We start from the raw sequence: 11,953 nt of genomic DNA on the forward strand, positions 1-11,953 counted from the left end.
GGTTCTCTCCAGTGACCTATAATGAACATGGTGAAACTAGGACATTCAGATAAAAACCAAACCAAACTGAATAAAAAATTTGACTGAAACCAAATTAGTGCACAAAATATTTGGAACCATTCTCATTTTTCTATATCTGAAAAAAACGAAAACATCAAAGCCAAACTGAGAATCGATGTATATTCAAGTATCCAAAATGCAATTTATGTATTTAAATATGTTATATTTAATTTTAAATAGCCAAATATATAAAAATTATTTAATAAACGTAATATTTATATCTTTATTGATAAAGTAGAGTAAAAAATAGGAAGGAATCAAGGAATATTTTTAAGTATATAGAGAAATAAGATTATCAGTGTGACAAAGAAAAATAAAAGAAATAAGATTATCATGAAGAGTTTTGGTCCACGTGGTGCCACGATGCTTTTCAAAAATCTTATCCAAGCCTTCATTCCTCTACCTCTTCTCAGTTCCCCCTTGTCCAGTGGATCCCGTTCTTCTCTCCAAACAATGAACAAACCCAAAAACTAAACGAAGAAAAACATGGCGACTGCTACGTCCTCCTTCTCTCCTATCGCTCAGTTCCATTCTTCTTCTTCTTTTTCCCTCAAACGGACACAGTTTCTCAGATATGGCAAGAAACAACAACAGCTTCACCGCAAAGTCTTCACTACCCCAAATTACCAATCCACACCTTCCCGCTGCTCAGCCGTTTCAAGAGACGACTCCGCCACAACGCCCGAACTCGAAGAAGACGCGGTTGAGAAACGGAGAAGAGAGGAGGAGAAATTCGCTGTTCTGAACACTGGAATCTACGAGTGCAGATCGTGTGGGTACAAGTACGACGAGTCCGCGGGTGACCCATCGTACCCGATCCCTCCTGGGTTTCAGTTTGATAAGTTGCCTGAAGACTGGAGATGTCCAACTTGTGGAGCAGCTCAGAGTTTCTTCGAGAGTAAAATGGTTGAGATCGCTGGTTTTGCTCAGAATCAACAATATGGACTTGGTGGTAATCAACTTACCTCTGGTCAGAAGACAGCTCTCATCTTCGGGAGTCTCTTCCTCTTCTTCTTGCTTTTCTTGAGTGGCTATTTCATCCAATAACTGCTCATGTTTATTATTATTATTATTATGTTAATCATGTTATTATCTTATCATACACCATTTGTCTCCTTTATAAACGGAAGCTACATTATACATTTGGATTCAGCAAGACGCTGGAGAAATAGAGAATTACAACTATTAAGAAACAATGGGGCAATAAAACAACACTGAACTATTCTTTCTTAAATTCGCGTGCCAACTGTGTTCAAACAGCACTTGATTTGCCTTCATCTAGAATCTTTAGATGCTTAATGACAGTATATTGTAGACTCTTTAGATGTTAATCATGTTATTATTAGATTGCTCTTCCTTGACATTCCAATAGTTTTTACAAGAATAGATATCCGCAATCTTTAACTGGCTTGTGCTCTCATGGATGTAAGCCACTATTTTCTTTTCTTAGTCTTTTGTGTTGTAATTCTTCCACTTGAAAACAGGATGGTACTGAGCATAGTCGAAATGAAACATTGGACTAGGGTTCCCAAATTTTTTTTAAAAAAATTACAATGTAAAAAGTCTCCAAATTTATAAAATAATTTTTTTTTGTTAAAACTTTATTAAAATGTTTATGGCTCTCAATATTTTAGGGATGCCCCTCCTTGAAAGTATGAAAATGGAACATCAAACATTCAGGAAACTGAATTTGGTCCTGTCCAGTAACCTTCAGTGGGCATGGTGTTAAAAGGGTGTTCTTTGCACTAATAGAATACATTTTTATCGTGTGCTAGACCCTAAAATTATAACTGAAGACAATGAAACAATTGAATAAAGAAACTAAAGCCATCTGCAGGTTCAGTCAAATATATACCTTTGCCGATTCTGAGAACTTTCGAGCATCCAAGTAAGTAGATCCCACTTCCCTCTGGAATCTATACATAGCTCCAAATGAACAAGATTATAGAATAACAATGTGGTTCTGAAGCTGCATAGAATTCTTTTTTACAAAAAAAACATCAGGACAACAGTACATATGTAATAAATTACAGGAAATAAAGATTCTTTTTGATTTAATAATTTCCAGTGAAGCGGATATACATTAGTTGATACGCTTGACTGATGGAAGAGATCACAGTAGCTTTTCGGGAATTTCGTAACCAACTTTAACATTTGCTGTCAAGCATATTCTCACACAAACACAAGTCCTAAAGATATCTCGAAAGTTCACGTACGTCAAAGATGGGACATTGATCAAAAACTTGTGGATTCCATGTTCACCCAAGTTTATTGTATCACATGTATCAACTATAGATAATCTTTGTAAGTTGGGAAAATAGAAGTTTTCAGTTTTGTCCAAAACAACTTCTCAAGAACATGATAAAAGCCTAAGGTGACATTGTTTGGTGTGATACTATACACTTGAAAACTGTAGATCCTTGAGTATAAAGTGGGACATCCATAGTAACAGTGTAAGTGGGTTTCAAGACTTGAAGTTTCTCATTAGTATAAAGAGTCTTTAGCAATTTGAATAATGTATATTCCTCAAAATCTTCGTTGCAGTGAGGAATTTCAAGTTCACGGACACCAAGAGCCATTCCCATTTTGACCCATTGTTGCCATATCTTCAAAGCTGCAACAAAAGAACGTGGAACCTCAAAGCTTCTTAAACAGGAGCTCTGTTCAATACCATTGATCTTGTCCGAAATCCTTCATATTTAGAATGCTCGAGTACGAAACAATCATCAAAAATCAAATTTTGGTAGGAAGTTATGAGACCATCTTCAAGAGCAAATCATCCGAGAGAAGATTATTGATCCTATCCATATTGAAGCCCTAATTAAACCCCTTTTACCACTCTCAGATTCAACCGACAAAGTTTCCCGTTACTCCGACGTGAACAAGAACACCAGAGATGAGCTATATAAATCTAAGTTTCTGCTTCCTAAATCACAAAGCGATTTCTCAGGAAACACAAGAAAATACTCACTGTATCAAGCGAAATCCTAACAAACTCGGAACAGAGAAGTAGACCCAAAACCTAAACCATGAAAGTAGAAGCAAAAGACGGATGATACTTTTGCACGGAGATTGTTGAATGAACCAATGATCTGTATTTTAATAACAAACTAAATCTCGACGAAAAAAGTTTTCAGTTTTGTCCAAAACAACTTCTCAAGAACATGATAAAAGCCTAAGGTGACATTGTTTGGTGTGATACTATACACTTGAAAACTGTAGATCCTTGAGTATAAAGTGGGACATCCAGAGTAACAGTGTAAGTGGGTTTCAAGACATCCAAAGTAACAGTGTAAGTGGGTTTCAAAACTTGAAGCTTCTCATTAGTATAAAGAGTCTTTAGCAATTTAAATGATGTATATTCCTCAAAATCTTCTTCGCAGTGAGGAATTTCAAGTTCACGGACACCAAAAGCCATTCCCATTCTGACCCATTGTTGCCATATTTTCAACTGCAACAAACAAGAACGTGGAACCTCAAAGCTTCTTAAACAGGAGTTCTGTTCAATACCATTGATCTGTCCGAAATCCTTCATATTTAGAATGCTCGAGTACGAAACAATCATCAAAAATCAAGTTTTGGTAGGAAGTTATGAGACCATCTTCAAGAGCAAATCATCCGAGAGAAGATTATTGATCCTATCCATATGGAAGCCCTAATTAAACCCCTTTTACCACTCTCAGATTCAACCGACAAAGTTTCCCGTTACTTCGACATGAACAAGAACAGCAGAGATGATTTATGTAAATCTAAGTTCATGCTTCCTAAATCACAAAGTGATTTCTCAGGAAACACACCAAAATACTCACTGTATCAAGCGAAATCCTAACAAACTCGGAACATAGAAGTAGACCCAAAACCTAAACCATGAAGTAGAAGCAAAAGACGGATGATACTTTTCCACGGAGATTGTTGAATGAACCAATGATATGTATTTTAATAACAAATGGATTTATAGCCTTACAACCTTAACAAAGATCCTAAAATCATGCTGAATACAAACTTCCAACTAAAACCACAAGACTCAAAAGTCTTTATTGAACCATAAAGTAAGAACAAGACTTAATCAAAACAACTTAGCTCCAACGACTCCTTTATTCTAAGCTCGTAATTTTCTCCAACAAACCTTCCCTAAACTAAGTTTAGTGAAATCTTACCTTATCTTTTAGCTGAGCAAATTCCATGCCTGCTTCTCAAATGTGTCACAACTCAAGGCCTTTGTAAAGATATCAGCCACCTGCTCTTGTGATCTTCAATGCTAGGGACTTATCTCTCTATTATTGACCAAGTTACGTAAGATATCAGCAAGTTGTTTCTCAGATCTTGTACGTAGTAGACGTTGCTGATGGTGTAGGTTGAACCATTCACCATTAGCTAGACACTCCCTTTGCCTTTGACTTCCATTCTTTTATTGTTACTTAGCTTCACATAATCCTTGAACTCCATGTCAACATTTGACAATAACTCATGATCTCCACTCATGTGATTGGAGCATCCTGAGTCAAGGAACCATGCTCGTCTTCTCCCACTTCCATGTTCTTCAGTTTTAGCCATTAACACCCGGGTTGAAGTGTCCTTCACGTCTGAACCTTCATCATCCTCTCATCTATGTATTCCATCAGGAGCATTTCTTGAGCTTCAAAATCAGAGTAGTCTGTTTCCTCATCCCATTTTGAAAATGGGATGAGGAAACAGACTACTCTGATTTTGAAAAAGCCCATCTTGTAGCATTTATAACATTCAACAATGCTCTTGTTGAATGTTCTGCCTCAACCACACCCTCTACCTCTTCCTGCAGATCATTTTCCTCTAGCACTCATTCCTCTCCCGTAAGTTACCTTTAGCACTTGATCATCTCCCTTTTCTGGCTTCTTGAACTTCTGCTCATGGACTGCAAGGGAGCTCTGTAACTCATCTAGAGTGATGCTTTCAATATCTTTTGACTCCTTGAGAGCACAACACACATAAATTTCTCACTTAGGGTTTTGAGGATCTTCTCCACTACCTTTGTATTGCTCAAGGTCTCTCCATTGTTTCTCATCCTTTGAAGTACGCTTAAATATTCTCGGATTATTTCATCTCTAAAACCTCAAAATCTCTTCTCAACTTCTGCAACAGTGACCTCTTCGGTCCAGCGTTTCCGCCAAACTTTGCCTTCATCGATTTCCAAATGATTTTGGATGTTTTCCTGTCCAAGATCTGCTCAATGGTTGTTAGAATGAAGGTAAATAAGCTGGAGTTGATGAAGAGACCAAGCATGAAGAGCAAGAAGCAAAAGGAACTTGATAAGAGACTTGGGCATTGAGACAACAACATCAATCACAATGCACTGTGATAACCAGGCTGCCATACACATAGCATCCAACTCAGTCTTCCAGCTAGCTGATATCTTCACCAAGGGAGCAAGTACCAAAGTCCGTGAGTTCATTGGAACGAGGTGACTGAGATATTGCATGAGGTGGCTGAGATATGGATTGAAGTATGAGATGGCTGAGTTATGACATGAGGTGGCTGAGTTATGACGGTTGAGTTATGACATGAAGTGGCTGAGTTACGACGTGAGTTATGACATGAGGTGGCTGAGTTACGATATGAGGTGGCTAAGTTATTGAGAAGAAAAAATGTGTTGGAGAGTGTTGAATTTAAGATGTGAACACATATTTGAATTCAAATCTGGTGGAGCCTTTAGAGCATCCTATTATCCAGCCTTACCATCTCACTTCTCTATTATGTTTCTATAAATATCATTGTATGTATAGACAATGAAATTAAGGAAATCAATCCTTCATTTCTCTTTACTCATTGCAACAACATCCCTCTCTCCTGTTCTTCACATTATTCTTCATTTACTCTCTATTACTCTTTCTTTGATTCTTACACAAATCTCTCTACTCTCTTCATCACTACACACACCTATACTCTGTTTCTCCTTACTCTCACATCCTGATCTATGATTTCTCACATGGTATCAGAGCAACAAGATCTTGAGAACCTATAAAGATTCCGCAAACCATTTCCAGTTCAAATCTCTCTTTAAAAACTCTGTTTCTTTTCATCCTTGTATCCTCTGGTCCAAAGCTCTTCCATGAGGGAAGAGACTCATAAGAACTCAAGATAAAGGAGGTCCTCAGTCTCTGGAACTCAAGAAAGCTTCACCAAAGTCCAGTTTTGATGTTCAGTCTCTTACAAACCAGTGGGAGCATTCTATAGTCCACTAATCCAAAACTCTTCAAGATGGAGAACACTAGGGGTGTGGCTATTCATGTACTTCTCAAGGGGTCAAACTATCTTCTCCGTTCCAGACTTCTGAAGACAGCTCTTGGAGGAAAAGGCTTATGGAGCCATTGTATACAAGAAGCTCCAAAGCAAACCGGCTCCAAATCTGAAGATATAAACAAATGGCAACAAGAAGACCTCATGGTCTTGTTCATACTCCAAAGCTCTCTTGAAACTTCCATTATGGAGGCTTACTCATATTGTGAGAGTGCTAAATAGCTTTGGGAGACTCTCTACAAGGTTTTTGGCAACTCTTCTAACCTAAGCTGAGTGTGTGAGCTCAAGAAGGCCATAAACGACCTGTCTCAGAAGGAGATGGAGTTTAATGAGCACTTTGGCAAGTTCAGGTCCCTGTGGGCCGAGTTGGATATGCTGAGACCATCTACAACAGACCCAAACCTACTCAATGAAAGAAGAGAGCAAAACAAGGTGTTTGGGCTGCTTCTCACTCGTCATCCAACCTTCAATGATTTGGTGAAGCATATACTGAGATCAGACAAGCTGCCATCTCTTGAAGAAGTGTGCTCTCAAATCTAAAAGGAGCAAGGGTCACACGATTTGTTTCAAGGAAAGGAGCCTCTTTCTCTTGCAAATCAAGCAGCGACCCCTTCTCAGCCACATAAGGCTCAGTACAAGAAGGAGGAGGGGAGACGACTCAGGTGTGAGCACTGCAAAAGGGAGGGACATACCAAGGAGAAGTGTTGGGATCTTCACCCACACCTCAAACCTTCCAAGAGGTGACTGAGATATTGCATGAGGTGGTTGAGATATGGATTGAAGTATGAGATGGCTGAGTTATGACATGAGGTGGCTGAGTTATGACGGTTGAGTTATGACATGAAGTGGCTGAGTTACGACGACTGAGTTAGGACATGAGGTGGCTGAGTTACGACATGATGTGGCTGATTTATTGAGACGAAAAGAGTTGTTGGAGAGTGTTGACTTTAAGGTGTGAACACATATTTGAATTCAAATCTGGTGAAGCCTTTAGAGCATCCTATTATCCAGCCTTACCATCTCACTTCTCTATTATGTTTCTATAAATATCATTGTATGTATAGATAATAAATTAAGAAAATCAATCCTTCATTTCTCTTTACTCATTGTAACAACATCTCTCTCTCCTGTTCTTCACATTATTCTTCATTTACTCTCCATTACTCTTTATTTGATTCTTACACAAATCTCTTTACTCTCTTCATCACTACACACACCTATACTCTGTTTTTTCATACTCTCACATCCTGATCTATGATTTCTCACAATGGTAACCCTATCGATGCTCTGATAGAGATAGTGTTTTAACTTGTGGTCGTTTTTTTTGGGGTTTTCCAACTGTTACCTTTGTTCATTTGACATAAGCGTTGTTTGCTGGTTCTTCATATCCGGTTTCGATCAGGTTCCATAAACCTCTAGCACGGAAGAAGTTCTCACTAACCTCACTCTAGTGATCTCAGTGCCCATAGAACTGAGAAAGCTTCATCTTCTGGTCTCCCATATTTTCTATCACTTATGATCAAATTTTCGGCCTCTTTTGTTTTCAGAAAGTAGATTTCTGATACCAATTTGAAAGAACCAACGCTCTTTATTTTAGTCTAAAAATACTCTGCTTTTATACAATTATTGACAAATGGCTTTATATAGGTTTATAACCTTAACAAAGATCCTAAAATCATGTTGAATTCAAGCTATAAACTAAGACCAAAATACTCGGTCCTTACTGAACCATAAACTAAGAACAAGAATTATTCAAAACAAATTAGCTCCAACGACTCCTTTACTCTCGGCTTGTAGTTTGCTCCAATAATTGTATTTGTTGCTTTGTGCTTTGAAGGAAAACAATGAGTTCAGAGATTTGGGAGTCTGACTGAAAAGATAATTAATTTTAAAAATTAGAAAGTTTCTTGTGCCATTCATACAAATATTTTCAAAATTAATTTATTTTTAAAATTAAAATATAACTTTATTTTTTAAATAAAAAATTATTATTTATTATTCTTTAAAAATATTTTAATTTTAGTTTTTATTTGACCAAATTTAGTAAAATAATAAACAGTTTTATTTATCTTATACTTACATTTAGTGAGCAGATATTTATGTATTTAAACCTATAATTTTGCCGAAAACATTTATCTATTATAACTAAATATTTTTATATTTCTGTTATTACTTTATTTTAGAGTTCTTTTATTAAATTAAATTAATTATGATACACTAAAAACTCTATAAATTAATAATGTTGGGACTATGATATTTATTAATTTATGGAGTTATTATAATATTTTAAATTTTTAATGTAAATAAAAATAAATAAATACAATTGTTTATGTAATAATTAGCTTAAAGCCATATTATATTTATTAGTAGATCATGTCATATTTTCCTATTGAAAATAAAAGGATAAATTGCCTAAAATGCTCTAAGTTTGGTACCACTTCAAAAATACATTCAATGAAAAATATCTTAACATTTTGGGTTTAAGGTTTAGGATTATTGTTTAGGGGGTGAATTTGAGTCTGTAAACTTACACACATGTTTTATAAATTATTTTAAAATTTTGTAAATTACTTAGGAGAATTAATTTAATTTTTTTTGTTACACATTAAAGGTACCTTTTGAAAATGGTTATATTTTAAAAATTAAATTTTAAAAATGATATCAAACTTATCATAAAATTGAAATTCTCCTAAATAAAAGTACTCATGATAACACATAACTTTTTTTAAATCCCTTGGTAAGCAATGTCCAAGGGAAAGAATTTGGACTAAACAATTGGTTGAACTTTATATATTTAAATATCTATACTATTAAAACAGAAGTTATGACTTAATTCTTGTGTGATTTTTTGTTTTAATTTGGACCACCCTTAGAAAGTTGTTTAAATTATTTTTTTGTATAAATATTTCAGATATTGGAATATTCTATAACAAACAAATCAAATATATATTCCTATATTTTCTCTCAAATTGTATCTGAATAAAAATCTTTTCATATCCTTTTTACAATATAAAATATATTTAATTTTTCATTAAAATAACGATTTTAAATATTCAATCAATTTCGTATTTGTTTAAAATAAATGTGTATTTATTTTTTCACTTAAATTTTTTTTTTTTGTTAATTTCATGTTTATTTGAAAATTAAATATATATTTCATTTTAACTAAAACAAAATCGAATTAATTTTTGTACTTATAACTAATCTCATGTACAATATTTTACTAAATTAACGATACTAATTTAATATAATAATTTTCAATTAAACTTTTGTTCCTTAATCAATAAGATTTTTCAATTTAGAATTTTATCACATGATTTAATATATGTTATCACTTAAAATTCAAAACATATAAATTAAGTTACTGTATGTGAACTATAAATTTGTTGTGTTTTAAAATGTTATATTAAAAAATTTGTAATATGTTAAATATTATAGTTAGCCATGTAAAATAAATAATTATGTGTACAAAAATGAATATAATCACCCGCACGGTTGTGCGGGTCGAGATCTAGTTATGTATTAAAACAGAAATCATGACTTAGTTTATGTGTGATTTTTTTTTTTTTTTGGACCATCCTGTAGAAAGTTTATCAAATTTTATATAAATTAATCATCATATCTTTATCTTTTATTTAAAATACAAATAAATATTGTTTAAGAAAATTCTAGAAAATCTTTTCAGAATTAGGATAAATTTTATTTATGAAAGTTAATTAACTTAAATTTAAGTTATCATAAAATATAATTAGAATTTCAAATTAAATTTATTTCTGATCGATGAACGAACACTAAAATCATATAAATATTTTAATGATAATAACAATTCATATTTATTAATTTTCAAAATACATTTTATGAAGATCTTTAAAAATATTTGTTAGAAAGAAATATTATTTCTGTTTCAAATAAAAATATTTACTACAAAATTAGTTTGTAAGTACAATATATTATAGTTTCTCTTTTATAAATATTTTTTGTTATTTTCTTAACAGTATCTCAAAATATTTCTTCTCTATTATGTAAGTCCAATTTAATTTAACTTCCATATATAAATTTAAAATTTAGAAATAAAACCAGAAATTATGTTGGTAAGTTTCATATATTCACTAAAGCTAATAATATAAAATACTTGTAACTATTTTAATAATGATATATTTTAATTTTAAATAGAATTATTATTATGCATTGATATATATTCAGTTATCGTTTATAAAATGAAAAATAAAAATTCTATTTTATTTTTTTTATATTTTATAATAATAATAAATTATGTTAAAATAAACTGTTATATTGAACTAAATATGCTAAATTATATTAAATAGATAAATTTATAAATTTATTTTCATAAATATAAATATTTATGATAAAATTATAATATGATGACATAACGGCTTAATATTGGCAAACTATATAATACATGTATAAAAAAATTACATATCTTAAAATTTTGTATATACAATAATATATTTTCTATAATGAATAAACGTAAAATATATTGCTAAAAGAAAATCCAGTTTTGAAGGACGATGGGTCAAAATTTAGTATAAACTAATCACAAAATAATTTTCACATATGTTTTTCATGCATATATTTTTTTCAGTAACTAAATGCAAATACAATAAGATAAATATATAATAAGAAGTGATAAATGCATGTGATGATTTTAAACAATTGATTAATTATAACTTATAAACTATGAAATTATTGTATTTGAAATAGTTATATATATATATTTAAATATATAATTAACGTTAAAAATATATACCACCAATGATCTAAAATAAATATCTATGTATATAAATTGAAAAAAATATTTGCGCGGTTGCACGGGTCAAGATCTAGTTTTAGTTACGACAATAAATTACATCAATTTAATAATATAATACTTATATATGAGATAATCAATTTAAAACTGTTAGCGGTGATAATGCTCTATAGAAATATGATTTCAAAAATAAAATTTTAATATACTATTTTATGTGCTTTAGAAAAATGAAAAAAATAGAAAAAAGGTTTGAACAGTGAACTTTAATTATATTGTACAAAATTATAAAAGTAAGATTATTCTTAGAGATTCACTAATTAAGATATCTCAAGTTATTTAACGAATGATGACTAAAAGAAAGCATTTTCCGGTTCAGAACTTCATCCGGTTTACTCTACTACAAATATCAAAAACGACTACGCGTGGTTGCACAAAATTAAGAACCGGGACGTGATGTCGTTCTCGCCAACAACTTCAAGCCGTCTTAGGGCCTGGTTCAAACGTAATTGGTTGTAGTCGCAGTTGCGCGTGGTTGCGGTTTCTAGCAGTTTTAAAATATTTGTACGATTGATTTACGGTTAGAAATTGGTGTTTTTGTATAATACTTATGACTGATTAATTACCAAATACAGCAGCGGTTAAATAATAAATTAACAATATTTACATTTTATATAATTCCAAAATAGCAAAAATCATAATAAATATATAAAAAAAAAATATTTAGAAAGTTATAGTTTTAAATATTTAAAAATATAGAAAATTTTTTTTAATTTTTTTATAATATTAATTAAAATATAATAGATATATTTTAGTATTTTATAATTGTAATTTAAACTTTTTATTGAATATTTT

General features: G+C 32.1%; 1 protein-coding gene across 1 annotated transcript; it reads left to right on the plus strand.

Moving 5' to 3' along the window:
• The first annotated feature begins 443 nt into the window (after nucleotides 1-443).
• LOC103863515 (rubredoxin) lies at nucleotides 444-1,212 on the plus strand. The gene has a single exon (XM_009141257.3). It carries the CDS (start codon nucleotides 547-549, stop codon nucleotides 1,105-1,107), a length of 561 nt encoding a protein of 186 aa, XP_009139505.1. The 5' UTR covers nucleotides 444-546; the 3' UTR covers nucleotides 1,108-1,212.
• The last annotated feature ends 10,741 nt before the right edge of the window (nucleotides 1,213-11,953 follow it).

The sequence above is a fragment of the Brassica rapa genome, chromosome A04 (genome assembly GCF_000309985.2).
Source record: "Brassica rapa cultivar Chiifu-401-42 chromosome A04, CAAS_Brap_v3.01, whole genome shotgun sequence".
Classification (NCBI taxonomy): Eukaryota; Viridiplantae; Streptophyta; class Magnoliopsida; order Brassicales; family Brassicaceae; genus Brassica; species Brassica rapa.

Coding starts and splice junctions, on each gene's coding strand:
- LOC103863515 (XM_009141257.3), top strand. CDS start 547: ATGGCGACTGCTACGTCCTCCTTCTCTCCTATCGCTCAGTTCCATTCT.